The 19,402-nt window shown below is 38.2% G+C and overlaps 1 protein-coding gene across 2 annotated transcripts in view; it reads left to right on the top strand.

Moving 5' to 3' along the window:
* The window catches only part of eprs1 (glutamyl-prolyl-tRNA synthetase 1), a 53,464-nt gene that overhangs the window by 19,526 nt on the left and 14,536 nt on the right, over positions 1-19,402 (top strand). Inside the window, exons 6-22 of one of the 2 annotated variants that reach the window (XM_078404924.1) lie at positions 1,391-1,485; positions 3,874-4,000; positions 4,776-4,968; positions 5,992-6,163; positions 7,111-7,344; positions 7,482-7,566; positions 7,710-7,769; positions 8,117-8,137; positions 9,035-9,145; positions 9,998-10,134; positions 10,257-10,464; positions 11,076-11,188; positions 12,688-12,802; positions 14,645-15,001; positions 16,100-16,309; positions 16,882-17,135; positions 18,408-18,459. In XM_078404924.1, coding sequence (XP_078261050.1) covers positions 1,391-1,485; positions 3,874-4,000; positions 4,776-4,968; positions 5,992-6,163; positions 7,111-7,344; positions 7,482-7,566; positions 7,710-7,769; positions 8,117-8,137; positions 9,035-9,145; positions 9,998-10,134; positions 10,257-10,464; positions 11,076-11,188; positions 12,688-12,802; positions 14,645-15,001; positions 16,100-16,309; positions 16,882-17,135; positions 18,408-18,459 — 2,544 coding nt within the window. The remainder of the gene's footprint in view (positions 1-1,390; positions 1,486-3,873; positions 4,001-4,775; positions 4,969-5,991; positions 6,164-7,110; positions 7,345-7,481; positions 7,567-7,709; positions 7,770-8,116; positions 8,138-9,034; positions 9,146-9,997; positions 10,135-10,256; positions 10,465-11,075; positions 11,189-12,687; positions 12,803-14,644; positions 15,002-16,099; positions 16,310-16,881; positions 17,136-18,407; positions 18,460-19,402) is intronic. The other variant, XM_078404925.1, reaches the window with a different exon arrangement.

Genomic DNA, 19,402 nt, shown 5'->3' with positions numbered 1-19,402 from the left:
TTGGAAGGTGGTTTTGAAAAGCCTTTTATGCTAAATCCAGTGCATATTGTAGACGGTGTGTTCTGGCGTTACTTTGTCTGTCTGTGGAGAATGAAAGTTCACCTGCAAAACACAATTGTCAATATCAGCATCGTTGAATGAAATGCTTTTTCAGTGTAGGACAAAAAATATGGTAAATTGGGTAAACATGATTATTCACATCTCCAAATCTATAGCTATCGATCAACTTGTCACAAGGTAATCTGTTTCTCTTTTAATCAGATGTCACTGGGACATGTGATGGTAAGGAAATTTAATCATAGAAGTAATTTTGACAATTTTATATAGTCTTGTGTTTTTGTTCTTAGTAAATTGATAAATTAAGTTACTTAAGAATAACCTGACAAATCTGACAAAATGAGCGCTTTGCTCAGTCACTCAATTCCCTTTCTTAGAATCGTATTGCTTTTCCCTTTTAGGAACATGTTTAACTACTACTGATTATATTTTAAGGAAATCCTTAGTGTTATTCTATAAAGGGACTCAACAGTTTTTGCCATATTGATTCCTGGTGTGGTAGCTTGTTGAGTGAGAAGAGATTTAAGCATACTGCTGATATTCTCTAGAGTTTAGAATTTAAAAAATATATATTAACAACTAACTTGAGATCAATTGCCATTTTAAGAAGTTCTTAATTTCTATCATTCTCTATGTGTAGCTACTCCCTAACTTCATCTGTGAAATAATCCTCTCAATGTAAATAAAAAAAGATCAATAGCTATTGGTTGCTATTTTGTTTTAAAAGCTGCAATCAAATTACTCTAGCAGTAGTAGCTCTTGTATTCTTTTGGTACTTAAGTCTTCAGATGAAAGGTCATTTTGATTATGCACAAGGGCCCTTTAGGATACACTGTATTGGCTGCACAATTCAAGGTGAAGACTTTTGAGTGTAAAATGTTGTTTTACCTAAGATCATTGTACGATTATATACATCTATGGAATTACAGATTGCATCAGAGTTTCTCACTTAAATCAGCACAAACGTCTAAGTAAGAATCTGTGAATATGATTGTTTCTCGCCCATATTCTGTAAATTGCATTGCATGCACAACTTAAAATGATCATAATCCAACAAAACTCATATTCTTGGACACCAGCAGAATGGTCAATGCGGTTATGACCAGAATGTGACTTTAATTACAACCAATCTTGTGCCTTTCTCCTGCTGATCAATCCGTTACTACTTGGCATGAGCTAATAGCTGAAATTGTTCTCTTCCGATCACTCAACAACCATTAATTGGAGATGGCCTTAAAGCCATTCTATGAATTTTATCTTTAGCACATGCTTTGTTGAAGTCCATATAACTAACAGCTGTGCTTAATCCTCGTGTGCTTCAAAACCTTTGCAGACAATGGAGAAGAAAGAGGATCGTGGAAAATTTGCTGAGCTGCCTGGTGCTGAAATTGGGAAAGTAGTAGTAAGGTTTCCACCTGAAGCCAGTGGGTGAGTTCTGAATCACAATTTCTAGCTTTAAATTTCTAGGAACTATATAGCTTCAAATCAGTTTGTACTGAATGGATATGAAGAGCATTTGACTCAAGTTATTCAGTTTCAACTGAACATATTCATTATTTTAATATGTGTTGAACAGGGAGATTTAAGATTGTGATAAGAGAGCAAAAGTCTTAAGATGAATGTGACGAGAACTGGGGATTTTAATTTGTGGGTATGACTGGAAGATGGGGAAAGAATAGTGATCTTATAGAAGGAAGCAGATATGCATGGAAACGCTCAGCAGGTGAGGCAGCATTATAGAAAGAGAAGCAACGTTTATGTTTCAGGTTGAACCCTTTATCACTTCTAAGTTTTCAACCTGGAATATTAACTCTGTTCATCTTTCCACAGATACTGCCCAACCTTGTTGAATATTTTCAGCAATTTTGGTTTATATTTCAGAATTCCGACATTTGCAGTTTTTAAAATTATTGTTAATAAGATATATGCACAATATCCCAAATGATTAAACGTTCATTCCCGGGAGATATTAATATTTTAAATGGCAGTGAAAACCTGTTGTGTTTGAGACCTAGATCATTAAGAGATGGGAATTGTATCTCTTAGGAAGGGAAAATTTGACAAATACCTGATCGGAACAGGAGTGGATCAGACTGATTCTTACACACTACCCAAAGACATCATCTGGCAGTGCTCAGTAACCTTTAAAGGATCTAGTAGATCCGCTGTACCCAATTGTGTCCTGCAAACTAGGGTAGGTTTTGAATGGCTAATCTAGAAGCTCCATCCTGAACATCTGTTGACCTTAACAGCTGGCCACTGTTAAAGGACTTTGAATTATCTCTGATTGTCAGAGATTAAACTGTCCAAATTAAATGATTGAAAACTCTAACATTTAAGTATTTCTAATTGAAGTTGATAATTTTGTCTCCAAACTATAAGAAGGTATTTTAAAGAAAAAAACTTGTTAACAATTACTCATTTTTCACAATGCTGGCACAAAGCTGACGGGCAGAATGCTCTTTGCACCTGACCAGGCTCTACAGCATGATTTTGTGGGTATTCAAGTTATTCAAATTCAAATTTTGTTTAGCCTCTGGACACTTTTGTGAGTCTGGCGGTAGAAAGTTGGTCAAAAGTGTAGCGTAGTAATTTAAAAAATGAACAGAAAGCTGAGGTTTGCCAACGTCTTTCCATTGATTTGCAGTCTGAGTAAAATCGTCTGAGGAATTGTACGAATGCTCAAAGTGCTAGAATACTGAAATGCAGACAAAATGTTGGAATTGCTCAACAGGTTCTAAAGCGACTAGAGGGGGGGGAGAGGGGAAATGGTATTATTTTGGGACAAAGACTTTTCACCAGATATGGTGTGCATATAGTCCAGATCATCACACAGACCAGACTTTCCACCATTGACTCCATCTACAATTCACACTGCCTCGAGAAAGCAGTCACTATAATGAAAGACTTGGCCCATCCAAGTTATTCCTTCTCCAAGCTCCTCTCCGATAGAAGGTACTGAAGCTTGAAAGCACACACGGCAACACTCGGGAACCGCTTCTTCCCTTCTTGTACCAGGCTTCTGAACAGTCTTTCCATAACCTAGGATACTGTCCGATTCACCTCTACCCTACATTATAACTCGAGTTTGATTTATGTAGAGCATATCTGATCTGTTTGGACAGCATGCAAAACAAAGGTTTTCACTGTCCCTTGGTGCACGGGGTAATAATGAACTTATACCCCATCGAAATATCTTCGATTTGTACCAGCATCTGCAGTTATTTTCTACACAACTTATACCCCATGGTAGATTTAAACGTCAAAATTGGATGTCCAATGATGAGATGAATTGGTTGGACCAAACTATTTAGTGCATTAAGAAACGTATGGCATCTGGATGCAGTGACTTATATTTCTCATTATTTTTTATTAAATCCTTACATTGTCCCTCTAACCTGTTTCAGACCTACAAGTTCACTACTTGAACTTGTTCCTCTCTTGACTTTAATCTCCTTGTTTCTTCCCTCGACTTCCACCTTATCTTGCCATTCCACTGTTACTGACCACTTCTTTAGCCATCAAAACAACACGACTCTTTCTCAAACCTACTTTAATTATGCAAATTAAAACCCACCTCTTTGGGACTCGTTCGTACAGTTTTAATTCCTGTCTGAATTAAGTATTGATGAAGACCCTTAACACAATACTGTAATTTAAATATGCCTTTTTCAATTTCAAATCCTATTCTTCAAATTCTGCATAAGGTTTTGCAATTAATGTTGCAGGAAAATGTAATATCTGATTGTTTGCAGTAAGTATTGCTACTGAAGTGTATCATTCATTGTTTCCAAATCATTTATTTGTCAAGTGCAGTTATTTACATATTGGTCACGCGAAAGCTGCACTCCTGAATCAGCATTACCAAGTGAGCTTTAAGGGGAAACTCATCATGAGATTTGATGACACCAATCCTGAAAAGGAGAAAGAAGACTTTGAGAAGGTGGTTATTAAACTGTATTTATTAAATCCATCTTGATATACTTAGAACTACAGTGACCAAAACACAAAAGGTTGGAGTAACTCAGTGGGTCAGGCAGCATTTGTCCACTGATGTCTAATCTGCTGAGCTCCTTCACCACTTTGTTTTGTTCAAGATTCCAGCATCTGCTGTCCTTGGGTTTCTCTAGAACTACAGTGACCATTGATTTGATTACAAAAGAAAATGTTCACTTAGTACATATTTAAAAAAAGGCATGATTATTTCAGTACATTGGAAACATACTGCTGCCAAGTTCCTTTTTAATCAGCATAACATTTGTTATATTGCTATTTGAGCTACATTTACCCCGACACTAAATTAAAATCTGAGCAAACAACTTAAAAAAATAATTATGAAAATCAGTTAATTATGGTATTCAAACTTAATTTTTTTTGTTGTAGTTCCTCATTTCTTGGGGGTTTTCCCCTAGATGACCTTCCAAGAATAAGAACTTGCAGGTGTGAATATTTTATGGAAGACAGTGGCACTAAACCTAAAATAGATTGTGCCCTTTGAGTTTCCAAAGTACTATAGTATTGTTGTAGAAACTTTCAATGTTGCTTACTCCAGCTTGAATTTGCATCATGTAACTGAGAAACATTAGGAGCAACTTACTTTGTTAAACACTTTTGTATATTTTAGATTTTATTTGGAACCTATAACGTGGAATAAAATGAAGATATTGCCTTACTATTCCAGGCAGTTGAACTGTTTGCATACTAACTTACTTTTTTAGGTTATCTTGGAAGACGTAAAAATGCTACAGATAAAACCTGACCGATTTACATATACTTCAGATCATTTTGACATTATAATGCAGTACGCAGAGAAAATGATTAGAGATGGGAAAGCTTATGCGGATGACACTCCTGCAGAACAAATGAAACAAGAACGTGAGCAAAGAACTGAGTCTAAACATAGGCAGAATTGTAAGTATTAAAATTCTGCATGCTGTCGGTCTAGGTTATCAAATGTTTATTTGTTGTCTATTCTCTATTTAAAAGACCATAGAGATATGGTGTCGCAATTTTGCAATGGGACTTAGTAGCTAGCTTCTTGACTGCAATAAAAAATATATATTTAAACCAATGTCCTTGATTTCCTAACAACCATGAAGGGCATAGATTTAATGATTCATGGAGAGATGCATTAAAAAAACATTGTTGCACAACAGGTCGTTTCAATTTCTAAACCTTTCCAATTGAATAGTGAGCGATGATTCGATAGCAACCTTCAAAGGACATTTGGATCAGTATTTGAAGAAAATACTACAGAGATCTGACAATCTGAATGGGTCTTTTGAAAGAGTTCCAATAGGCTATTTAGTTTGAGTTTAGTTTAAGAGATACAGCACGGAAACGGGCCCTTGGGCACACAGAGTCCGCGCTGACCTGCAATCCCGGCACACCAATGCTATCCTACACATACTAGTGACAATTTACAATTATACCAAGCCAATTAACCTACACACCTATATGTCTTTGGAGTGTGGGAGGAAACCGGAGATCCTGGAGAAAACCCATGCAGGTCATGGGGAGAACGTACAAACTCCATACAGACAAGCATCCGTAGTCCGGATCGAACTTGTCTCTGGTGCTGTAAAGTATTAACTCTACCGCCGCGCCACTGGGCCGTTAAGGGGTGGTGACTGTACTAATTATAACCTCAAGCAAATGATCTCCTTTGAAAGCAAAGTACAGTTTTTGGGTGGGGGTGCTTGCAAAGTCATTTGCCTGGTGATGAAAGTTCAGACCAGAATATCAGTGCACTGCAGACTTGATATTCCAACTGGACTGCTATACTTTGTGGTTCACAGTTTTTAATTAAAGTGACACAAAAATACCACTCTGGAGTTATAGTCAATTGTGATTATTATTATTTATTGGGAAGGTGTTCATTAATATAACATTTGTTTAGATTTAACTGCCACTGTTCCCCACTTTTTTTTGTAGCTGTGGAACAGAACATTCGCATGTGGGAAGAGATGAAGAATGGATCAAAATATGGGCAAACCTGCTGTTTACGAGTAAAGATTGACATGGCCTCCAACAATGGTTGCCTCAGGGACCCCACAATCTACCGATGCAAAAATGCTCCACATCCCCGTACGGGACGCAAATACAGGTGCAATATATCAGCCGTATTTAGGTTTTGCACATAAATTGCCAGAGCATAGACTTTATTATCTTAAAGGACACAAAGTGCTGGGGTAACTCAGGGGTTCAGGCAGCATCCCAGGAGAACAAGGATAGATGACCTTTTGGATTGAAGAAGAATCGTGAATCGAAACGTCACCTATTAAATTACTCCATGGATGCTTCCTGACCCACTGTGTTACCCCAGGATGGTAAAGATGGCAATTAGCATGCTTATCAATCAGACAGGTTGCTGAGTATACAAATGCCACCGCCGGCTCTGCTGCCTCCCTCATTCTCGCTCACCTTCCCAGTATTGTACTGGGCCCGGGCAAGGCTGATGAATTAATGCAGTGGATGGGAGACACTCGCCATTCTCCTGTTGCAATAACATGGGTCATTTAGGAAATGGGTTCATTATTGTGCATTGTTTACGCAAATAGAAGTTTACGCAAGTCGCCTATTACGTAGGTCGGGAGTGCCTGTACATTCAATGAACTGGAATCATGCCTTAGAACATCAGAAACCAGGAACAGGTAGGATATAAATCCTCAAATGTTGGTGTACTTTACTACTGCCCAATTAGGCTATTCTATACTTTGTGCTGGATGGCATTGAGGGCCTTCAGGGAATAGTTAATTATGTCGAAAGGAAGGTGCAGAAAGAGCTATTTAATAAAATGTAACTCATCATTCCCAAATGATACTGTAGAAATAAATATTTAACAAACTGAAAACATTGTAGAAATTTTGAACAGAAAATAAATTATTAGGACGTTTTTTAGGGAATGCTTAATAAACAGCTTAGAAGTATTGAACAAAGTGGTTTGGAAGATTACAGAATGTTATTCTTAAAAACACTGAGGGTTAATTGAGGTACAGTAATAAAATGCTGTGGTTTATTAGTCATGTTGAATTTCTATCTCTCTGCTTGCAGAATTTACCCAACATATGATTTTGCCTGCCCAATAGTGGACAGCATTGAAGATGTCACACATGCATTAAGGACAACTGAGTATCATGACCGGGATGATCAGTATTACTGGATAATAGATGCTCTGGAAATTCGAAAACCTTACATATGGGAGTACAGCCGCCTTAGCCTAAATAACACTGTACTATCAAAAAGGAAGCTCACGTGGTTTGTCAACGAGGGATTGGTGGATGGATGGTATGGATGTTTGTGCTATAATTAAGCTTGACAAATGTTTTACTCTTTTAAAATTTTAAATTGAAATACACTGAGATTTTTCTCATCATAATGGTTTGTTGGGAATACCATCTCTCATCCACAACTTCTATTATTAGGGATGATCCTCGGTTTCCAACAGTGCGTGGTGTCCTGCGGAGAGGAATGACCGTTGAGGGATTGAAGCAGTTTATTGCTGCTCAAGTGAGTTGAAAGTTAGCCGAATGGCTTCCAGCATAGATTTGTATCAGCTTACTAATTTTATTACTTTTGACGATTTACGGTAAAAACTTGTAGTATTGTTTCATGAACAAATGTCTAAACATAGAATACATTTTCTGATGCAGGGTGGCTCAAGATCAGTTGTAAATATGGAGTGGGACAAAATCTGGGCTTTCAACAAAAAGGTAAAATGTGTGATATGATCAGCTTCTCTGCACCTTGCTGAATAACATCTGATTTTGATTGCACTTTTTGTTGAATTCTGTGTTCTTTTTCTGGTGTGAATTTAGTGTGTAAAAATGACAGCTTTTGTGAGGAAAATGGAATGTTCTTGTGAATGGTTACATGGTGAAAACTGTTGCTCTATTGCTTTTTAAAAAGTACTAAAGATCTAATTTTGGTGCAAATTGTTTATTTTTGTGTTTGAATAAGAGTATGAAAAAGAAAACCATTCTCACTATTCTGTAACCCAAAATGTACAAATTTTCTGTCAATTAAACACAAACTATGCATTGCATTTTCTGCTTTCAAGCTGCAAGTTAACTGTAACAAGGTATTACTTATTTTCTGCTCTAATTAGTGTTAGGTTTACTACACAGCTTGAAAAGCATGGCAAGAATGCTTTAAAGTTCAAAGTGTGTGCAAAGTTGGCCATCTTTTGAGCTATTGTAGTTATGGTACGGTTTTCTGCATATTTTGAGGAAAATTATTATCTACGCATACTTTGAGCTTGAGCATAATGTACTATAATAACACTGTACATTATATAATATGAAATATCTTGTATAGCACTAGATGATGCCCAATGTACGTCCCTGAATTTGTAACTTTCTCTTTGGAAGAGGACATGGCATAGTTTACAAACCTTTAAATTACTGCTAGCATAGATGACCAATAACATAAAATGACAATTAATTGAGTGCAGAAATACCATTCCAGGACTTTGGTTAGCTTGGACAATGTCTTAATCTAAGCCATTTGTATTTGATTTGTTGAACTGATTTCTTGCGAACACAACCATTTTGCTTGCACTTCAATATCATTCTTTCTGCCTTAGCATTTATTTCCTCTTGTCTACAATTATGAGGGAATGGCTTTTAATGTTCATTTAGCTCGTATTGTGGATTGTTTGTTACTGCACTTAACTGAAAATCAAGGTTATATTATTATAGCCAATTTTTATTTATAATTGATTTGAGCAATTTAAAAAAAATTATAAAAGCACTTCAAGTATTTCCCCCAGAAAATAGCACTAAGTGCACAAGCAGCAATACACTCGTTGAAGCAGTCTCTCACTTTTCAAATAATTCTTTTTCACCAGTACTTCAATTGTTAGTTGAATGCATCAAGCCAAACAATTCCACGTGTCCTTATTTTGCAAATTGCATGTAATTGAAAATAGAATATTATTTTAGACTGTGCGGATAAAAAGAGCAAACCTGTTTTTCAGGTTATCGATCCAGTTGCACCTCGTTACACTGCATTATTGCAAGATGAGGTAGTGCCTGTGCATGTGCTCGGGGCCAAGGAAGAAGTGAAGGCTGTGGCCAAGCATCCCAAGGTAAGAGTTTAAAAATCACGGGATAGAGACCGTGTTGAATGAAGTCTTACTGACACAAACTACCCACATGTTAACCTAGTTCTGATGTGAACAGTCTATCTTGCTGGTCCATAAAATCAAAAGTTCTGGTGCCGTGGTCTGTGATAGTGAGGCCCCCAAAGATGTTCTGAGGATGCTCCTCCCCATAAATGTCCCTTTCCCAGTGATCTTTAAATATATATACTTTAAATATCTCTGCTATTCAGAGACTTAAAAAAAATGATTAAATGAACTAAAGTAAATTCTGAAGATATGTTCAAACTGCACCACAGTGGCTATGGAATTGACTAATAATCTAGATCAAATTTAGATTAAATGTCTAGCACCAGTAATAGTATCATGAGTCTACTTGATTCTTATTTTATTGCAAAATAATCCCTTAATTCATTGTTAATGTATGTAGTAACGCAATGGAAAGTGACCTATCAGGTTGTATCACAGCTTGTTTTAGGAACAGCTCTGCCCAAAACTGCAAGAATTTGCAGAGTTGAGGATGTAGCCCAGAAGTCGTACAGATCAGACTCCATCTACACTTCACGATGCCTCAGAAAAGCAGCAAACATAATCAGAGATTTGACCCACCCCGGTCATTTCTCCTTCTCCCCACTCCCATCAGGCAGAAGATACAGAAGTTTGGAAGTGTGCAACACCAGACTCGGGAACAGCTTATTCCCCTCTGTCTTCGGGCCTCTAAATGGTACTACCATAAGCAAGGGCACAGTCTGATTGGATGGCGTGCAAAAAAAAAGCTTTTCACAGTACACGTGACAATAATAAACCTACGCCTGTTTTGTTCCGTGCTTTTTTTGTCAGAATCTAGATGTAGGGCTGAAGCCTGTATGGTATGGAACCAAGGTGCTTATTGAGGGAGCAGATGCAGAAACATTCGCTGAGGGAGAAATGGTTACTTTCATCAATTGGGGTAACATTTACATCACTAAAATTAACAGGTAGGAAATAAAAGTATGGAAGTTGCTATTGTATTGAGAAGACCTACACTTTCTTTGATTCTTTTAGGCTCTTTACAAGAATTCAGAATATATATTTGCTTCAATGAAACTTTCTGTTTTAGAGATTCCCGAGGAAATGTTGCATCGCTTGAAGCAAAGTTAAATCTAGAGAACAAGGATTACAAGAAAACAACAAAGATTACATGGTTAACTGAGACTACGCAAGCTCCATTGATTCCCACAGTATGTGTCCACTATGAGCATCTAATAAGTAAACCTGTCATTGGCAAGGATGAAGATTTCAAAGAATATGTTAACCGAAACAGCAAGGTAATTATTTATAATGCTTTCCTGTTACTATTAGGTACCAGTTAGAAATTCAGTAATATGAATGGATTATTCTTGTGCATAACATGTTATTCGTGTTCATAACATGGGTTAGGCTGCATTTGGAGAGGATACATATAACCTATGTATCCTCTCCAACATTCAGTTTCATGTTTGCTCTGACACAAAGAAGGCCAAGAGGTCAATATTCAAGAGTGTTTAATAATCATATGTCCCAAAACGGAACAATGAATTTCTTTCTTACAGAAGCACAACAGATATGTAAACATGGGATTCTGCAACATGATAATCGATAACAAAAAAGAAGATTGGTACATATATAAAAACCCAACAAACAATAATAGTGCAAAGCCAAAAACAATGTCCCCTAAGTCTATTTAGTTTGGAGCTTAGTTGGAGATTGCTGTGTTTAATAGTCTGATGGTTGTTGGGAAGAAGCTGCTCCTGAACCTGGATGTTATAGTTTGTAGGCTCCTATACCTTCTTCCTGATGGCAGGAGTGAAATGAGTGTAGCCAGGATGGCATGGGTCTCTGATGATATTGTCTGCCTTTTGAGTGAATGGATTAATTGAAAAGAATATATTTTTTTTAGAAAGAAGAACTGATGTTGGGTGAACCCTGTCTGAGAGATTTGAAAAAAGGAGATATAATTCAGCTGCAAAGAAGAGGATTTTTTATCTGTGACCAGACATATGAACCAGTTAGGTGAGTAGTTGTAGTAATATGACTTGTTACATGGGAAGAATATCCAACTGAAGAAAAAATATCAATACACTGATCAGCCAAAACATTATGAACACCTGCCTAATATGCTGTTGGTCCTCCGTGTGCCACCAAAACAGAGCCGACCCGCCGAGGCATGGACTCTACAAGACCCCTGAAGGTGTCATGTGGTATCTGGCACTAAAATATTAGCAGCAGTTCTTTCAAGTCCTGTAAGTTGCGAGGTGGAGTCACCGTGGATTGGACTTGTCAATCCAGCACACCCCACAGATGCTCAATCGGATTGAGATCTGGAGAATTTAGAAGCCAGGGCAACACCGTGAACATTTCATCATGTTCCTCAAACCATTCCCGAACAGTGTGGCAGGGCGCATTATCCTGCTGAAAGAGGCTACTGCCATCAGGGAATACCATTGCCATAAAGCGGTGTGCCTGGTCTGCAACGATGTTTCGGTAGGTGACACGTGAAAAAATTGACGTCCACATGAATGGCCCGACCCAGGGTTTCACAGCAGAACATTGCCCAGAGCATCACACTCCCTCCACTGGCTTGTCGTTTTCCCACAGTCGGTTCGGACCAGATGGGATAGCCTTCGTTGCCCTCGCGCATTGATGAGCCTTGGGTGCCCAACACCCTGTTGCCGGTTTGTAATTTGTCCCTCCTCGGACCATTGTCGTAGGTACCACTGCAGACCGGGAGCACCCCACAAGCCTTGCCGTTTCAGAGATGCTCTGACCCAGTCGTCTGGCCATAACAATTTGGCCCTTGTCAAAGTCGCTCAGGTCTTTACTCCTGCCCATTTCTCCTGCATCCAACACATCAACTTCAAGAACTGACTGTTCACTCGCTGCCTAATATATCCCACCCCTTGACAGGTGCCATTGTAACAAGATAACCAATGTTATTCAGTTCACCTGTCAATGGTCATAATGTTTTGGCTGATTGGTGTATGTGTAGGAAGGAACTGCAGATGCTGGTTTAAACTGAAACTTGGGTTTAATGATCTGATGGTAGGAGATTTGTGTTTAAGCGGTAACAAAAATTTAACTATCATTAGATTGCTAACTTTAAGCTCGCTGTCATTTTCAACATTTTTCATTTAATGCAATAAAAGCCACTAAAGTATGTCAGATCATTCATTGAAATTATAGTCTTTTGTAATATTTGCCTTAAGACAAATGTGTGGAGATGCAAGTTCCCCCCACCTTATGAGTACCTAATCTATGTACATTCTTATGTTAAGAATAATTCGCATGAGCGGAATTTGGCTGTAACCAGGGGAGGGCACAAGTTTGGCATTCATAAACTGGGGGAATCCTGTAATTTAATTTCTATACTCCAGACTAACACATATATAAAAGCTTGTTTGTACTGTTTCCATATTCAAAGAGCTACATAATACCACAAAAAAAAGCTTTAAAAAAAGCCCTGTTAATAATTTGATTGAAATCAGCTGTGTGATTTGCTGGGTTTAATTTAGTCCATACAGTTGCAAAGAATCTCCTTGTGTTTTGATCTACATCCCTGACGGACATAGCAAGGAAATGCCTACTTCTGGTTCCAAGGAGAAGAGTAAATCTGATACAGTCAAAGTGGTAAGAATGACTATTAAGGTTAACATTTTTCTTTAATCTCAATTAATGTTCTCTTGTGGAAATTCATCATTTAGTCACATCTTAGACTCCTCTAGTGGTCCTTGGCATTATAGATGCCAGGCTTCAGACAATTCCATAAACTCCATGTGATAGCAAGAAACATTAAAGGCACAGGAGACGGCAAAGGTTATGTGCCATAAGAACATTCTGGCAATTATTCGGAAGACCTTTTCTCCAGACTTTCCACACCCTTGGCCCAGCTGTTCCAGTACACCTACAACACTGACACACATGCAACAAAGTAAAAAATTACCCGGGTATATCCAGTCCACAATAAGAAGCAAAAATGTAATCCGACCAATTACTGTCCCATTAGTCTACTCTTCATCATGGAGGAGATAATTGTTAGTGCCATCAAGTAGCACCCAGAATTTCTCATCAGTGTGGGCTATTAGTGTCTTGCACAAAAACTGTTCTCAGTTATATCCGGAGGAGTTCAGTTCAGGAAAAAGAGCGTTGATCCGAAATGTCGACAGTCAATTTCCCTCCATAGATACATGGAGTACAGCACCTGAACATACCCAAAGCAATGCTGGCAAACATCTCTCATTCATACACACATGCACAAAAATCACATATTTGACAGCACCCAGTGAAGAATACCACAATTGTTGACAATTCCCCGCTAAATGCCAGCCATATATTAAAGATATGCCAACAACTTGGAATACAGGCAACCAATAGAAAATGGAGTGCAAAACAAGAAATGACAATACACCATGTTGTTTTCACTTTACAATTCTTCTCTACCTCTCACTACTAGACATTGGGGAGTGTCAACAGTGTCACCACAAAATCCTCTAAATCTATTACCAGGATACCATTACCATTTTTCTGCAGGCCAACATCATAAGCACCAAGGCTCTAATTACACCCAGTCAGCACTAATGGGCTATGCCATTCACATGCCTGATGCCAAAACATTTCGATCTCTGTCACAGCAAAAGATTACCAGGAGAACAGTGGCAAAAAAATTCATGTAAGTTCTCTGCATCCTTGAAAATGTGTAATTTCCCCACCGAGTCCCGGGAAAGCTTTATGCATGACTTTCCAATGTGATGAAGAAGCATTGAGGACCACGCCCATTTGCAGTGAGCCCAGCATAAATGGTGAAAGAATGGAGCATGTTCCACATTCAACCCATCTACTTGTCAAGCACTTCCTGTCACATCTGCAGTAGAGTACACAGATCTTGCACTGACCTCCTCAACTACCTTGGAACTCAAAGAACTGGAAACAAATAATGTTTGACTCCAAGGTACTACCTATGACTGACAAATAATCAACACTTCAGCAACAAATCTCAAACACACACACACACACACACACACGCGAAAACATAAACATGATCTCCATTTCTTGAATCAGTTCATGTTCCACCATCTCTCACCTTCCATAAACTTTGAATGAAACACAGCAAATATGTCTCTAAATTACCTGCATGTTTAAGACGAACTATGACATCGAATCTACTTTCAATTAAAATTAAAACAGTCATATGAGCACTTTCTTTTCAATTGCCATTAAAACACAAAGTACTTGTGCTATAACACCTGGATAAGCGCTCAACCAAGAAAGCCAAGCCCAATTCCAAAGTAGTATCTAAACTACTTATACATACTATGGACAATAACTAACTTCATATTCAGTAATAAGCTATCTACATGTTGACAAACACACAAGCCAAATGTTTAACCGAGAAACAGATAATCCATTCAAATAGTAAATTATTTATTTTCGAAGATCTAGTTTCTGATTTTGTAACCATTTTTATTCCTTTAGGTTAAAACTGATTCTGCAGCTACAAATGTTTCATCACCTGCCTCAACAAATGATACAATAACCCTTATTGCACTTTACAATAAAGTAGTTCAACAAGGTGAGGTGGTGCGTGAACTAAAAGCAAAGAAAGCATCAAAAGAAGAGGTGGATATTGCAATTAAAGGATTGTTAACTTTAAAGGCTGAATATAAGCAAAAGAGTGGTACTGAATATAAGCCTGGCAAGCCACCAGCATCAAATGACAGTCCTCTCCCTGCACCCAAGACCGCAGACACAAATATTAGCAAAGTTCTCTATGATAAGGTGGCTCACCAAGGAGAGGTGGTTCGAAAACTCAAAGCTGAAAAAGCACCCAAGGTATATTGTTTCCACTTAAAGGCCTTTTCTTCCTCTTTAGAATATGTAAACAAGTATAATTCCCTTTTCACTGACAATACAATTGCAGGTTTTTTATTAGCTTTGATTGAACTTTTGTTATTTAACTGGTTCCTCACTGCCAAAATATTGGTAAATGTAAATCCAGCAGATAAAAGCAACTGGAAAAAAAACTATAGGTGCTGGAAATGTAAAATAAAGAAAAAAAATGCTGGAAAAACTCAGAAGGTCAAATGGTATCTGTGGCATGAAATGGGAAAGGTTTCTGGTCGAAGACCCTTCATCAGACTGGTCCTGTAACACCTTGGACCTGAAACCATGACCATTTGTCTTTTCACAGATGCTGCCTGACCTGTGTTTTTGTAGCATTTTCTTTCTTTATTTCAGATGAAACTAGCTCTCCACTTGCTTCCTACATAAAGTCTGTAATGATGCAATCACTGATATTGCAACTTGGAATTGAATTGTTAAAACTTTGAGCTAAGCCAGTTCCACAATGTGCAATAACTTTTTAATTGATGCAAGCATGGGACAATGAAGCAGCCGTATTTTTAAGGTGTGGGGAGGTGGGTATTTTCTATCCTAATCTAGCTGCACTAACTATTGTTTTATTCTGCATATATTCTTACTAGCCAAGCATTCAGAAATGCATGTTGAAATATTGGAATAGTGAAGTCTTCTGCCTGGTAGTTCAGGCCTTGGATTGATATATATTCTCTTGGCTTGGTCAGAAGTGGCACTATGGAAAATTGAGGGGAGATGAGGATTTTATTTTCATGTTGTTATACTTGTCACCTATTTAGCACAAATATATCAGTACATCCTTGTTTCCGCTCTTTGTAAAAAAAATCTATAACCGTTTTAGTGATTTCACATCAATTTAAGGTGGTCTATTTGTGTGTAATTTGAAAACAAAATTGCAGTTATTTTACTTGAAATGTAAGAAAAATCTGAAGACAAAAAGCATGCAGATTCAGAAATCATCTATTTTTGTGTTTCTGTCTAACAGTTTCTAGATTTCTATGTATTTCCATTTTATTTACTTTTTCTTTTTGTTCAATTATTACTTTTATGGTTCAGGGTCAGGTGGATGAAGCAGTGAAAATACTTCAGAAGACTGGTGAGGAATATAAACCAGGAAAGTCACCTGTTGCAGTGGCAGAAGCAGTAACTCCAGCCAGGGTCGTCTGCTCTCCAGAAGCATCAGTACTTGAAGAGAAAACACTGCATAGCAAGGTGGCAGAACAAGGAGAGGTTGTACGCAAACTTAAAGTAGAGAAAGCTTCAAAGGTAGCAGTAGAATTTTTCAATTATTGAACCCATTGTGAATCATAGAAAAGAGTAAAAAGTAGCCATGCTCTCAGATCAGAGTTTGTAATTCCAAAGAAATATGCTTCTCTCTGCTCAAACGGAGGTGGATAATTTAAGTTGAAGGAAGGCATTGAACAAGGTATGAATTATAAATGAAGATAATATCACTGAAATTCAGGATGCTAACTTCCATTAGAAGCTGGAACCAATCTCATATTGCTGAGAATTATTTCTATACTCACTATATTCATTAGCCTTGTTCGTCATGTATTGGAGTCCAAAGAACTCGTTAAATTGGCACCAATCTCAGTCAGAAAAACTAGAAGTGCACTGCCCACATATCTTAAACACACAACTTGGGTTGTCCTGCATTGGGTCAATACTATTCTCCCCAGGGCAGGAAGGCATTCCTGATGGATTAGATTTTCCATTTTTGGTTCTACAAGTTTAGTGTATATTGTAGTTTAATATAACATGATCTGAAGTGACTTGTTATGCAATCTAAATTTGGTTTCATCACTTTTTTCATGTCTCTCCCTTAATTTTTCCAGGCGTTGATAGATGCTGCTATTGCCTTGCTCCTTGATTTGAAGTCCCAGTACAAAGCTTTAATAGGATCAGACTATAAACCAGCTGCTGGTGGTGATGACAGGAACAAAAATAAGAAAGAGAAACAAAATAAATCTGAGAAGCAGAATAAATCTGATAAACAAGAGGAACACAAGAAAAACACATCAAAAGAGCAGGAGCAAGGTTCAAGCAGTGGAGGCGCTGGTGAAGGTCAAGCGGCAAAGAAGCAGACCCGGTGAGTAAACTTCCAGACAAACTTAATAAAATGGTGCTTCTAAGAGTAGAGACAATAAATAAGATCATTATTTGTAAATCGAGTGGATATTGTGATCAGAGTTTAGTTTAGAGACACAGCGCGGAAACAGGCCCTTTGGCCCACCAAGTCTGCACCGACCAATGATCCCCGCACACTAACATTATCCTACACACACTAGGGACAATTTACACATACACCAAGCCAATTAACCTACAAACCTGCACGTCTTTGGAGTGTGGGAGGAAACCGAAGATCTCGGAGAAACCCCATGCGGTCACGAGGAGAATGTACAAACTCGGTAGAGACAGCACCCGTAGTCGGGATTGAACCCGGGTCTCCAGCGCTGCAAGAGCTGTAAGGCAGCAACTCGACCGCTGCGCTGGGCTCTATTGCTGCGCCCATATTTTGAGTTCCCATTTGGCCCCAATCTGAAAATCCCACCAAATGGGAAGTTCACTCTGGTAGCACAAAAATGGTCAAGTCAGGAACACAACCTCATTTAATCTGTCTACATTTGTTTAGGTTTTTAAATAAGTGTTTCTCTTTATAGAAGTTGTTAAATGCCAAATAATGACACACATATACATGTGTGGGCACACCTGCATATATCTTTGAGACTACCTTGGATTTCCTGGGCAAAAGCAGGAACTGGGAAGTTCAAGTTTAGGATACCGTTGACACCCATGGTCTGAGAATACCTTCTGAGCATCGGTGTCGGCACACTTACTATACTGAGCATTTTTGTAGACCTTAACGTTGATATTGTGATCAACCTCATGGAATTATTGATGGTAATTGTTTGTACAGCACTGGGGAAAATCCAAGAGGAGCAGGCCTAAGTAATTAATTCATTAAAAGAATAAGCACACATACAGTGGGTTGAATGCTATCTTTCTATGATGTATGATTCCTCAAATAACATTAAGATGCTCTCCATAATGCTACATAGAGTTTATAAAGATGCAAGAAGAGAAATTTTTTATTAATGCATTGCTTGTGGACTTTTGCTTTGTCTTGGAGTCTGGAAATATGGCACATTTTTGAAAATGGGCACAATAACTTTTTATTATAAAATTTAGATTCTGCAAGAATTTAATGATTTTAAATGTAGCATTTATTAAATAATCAGGTTAATTTTGTTATGCTTCTAGGAATGTGAAACTAGAAATGTTAAGCATGTAAGATGGAGGTATTCCTATTACTAATTATTAGTTACTATTGGGTCTGAGTAATATGATGCTCGTTTTATAGATTGGGCCTAGAAGCTAAAAAAGAGGAGAATCTGGCAGATTGGTATTCACAAGTAAGTCTGTGATTTTCTTTTCTTTATAAGCCGGCTGGGAAGTAGTATTATAGTTGTGTGAATGGCATTTTCATGCTTTTGAGTTGCCCTGAAACCAATCCAAATGTTTTTGTGCCCATTCAGTGCAATTAGCAAAAGTGTTTTGGTTTGCTCAGTAGTGCATTCCTGCAAACAGAAATTACATTTGGGGTTAACATAGGTAACATTGTTTCACAAAATGCTGGAGTAACTCCGCAGGGCAGGCAGCATCTCAGGAGAGAAGGAATGTGTGACATTTCGGGTCGAGACCCTTCTTCAGACTGAAGAAGGGTCTCGACCCAAAACGTCACCCATTCCTTCTGTCCTGAGATGCTGCCTGACCTGCTGAGTTATATATATCATATCATATATATACAGCCGGAAACAGGCCTTTTCGGCCCTCCAAGTCCGTGCCGCCCAACGATCCCCGTACATTAACACTATCCTACACCCACTAGGGACAATTTTTTACATTAACCCAGCCAATTAACCTACATACCTGTACGTCTTTGGAGTGTGGGAGGAAACCGAAGATCTCGGAGAAAACCCACACAGGTCACGGGGAGAACGTAGAAACTCCTTACAGTGCAGCACCCGTAGTCAGGATCGAACCCGAGTCTCCGGTGCTGCATTCGCTGTAAAGCAGCAACTCTACCGCTGCGCTACCGTGCCTCCAGCATTTTGTGAAATAAATACCTTCGATTTGTACCAGCATCTGCAGTTAGTTTCTTACACTAGATAACATTGTTCATCAATCATATGAGCTGTCTTGATAGATTAATTGTGATGGTTTGAAAGCACCCGCCATTTTTGTAGTATAGTCCGATATTGTTACTTATTTTTTAATGTGCTTTTGTTGCATGTCGTTAATATACAAATATATACACCGATCAGCCAAAATATTATGACCACTGACAGGCGAAGT

Source organism: Rhinoraja longicauda, chromosome 9 (genome assembly GCF_053455715.1).
Source record: "Rhinoraja longicauda isolate Sanriku21f chromosome 9, sRhiLon1.1, whole genome shotgun sequence".
Classification (NCBI taxonomy): Eukaryota; Metazoa; Chordata; class Chondrichthyes; order Rajiformes; family Arhynchobatidae; genus Rhinoraja; species Rhinoraja longicauda.
The sequence above is the reverse complement of the archived record's forward strand: the minus strand, read 5'-3'. Positions and strand labels throughout refer to the sequence as shown.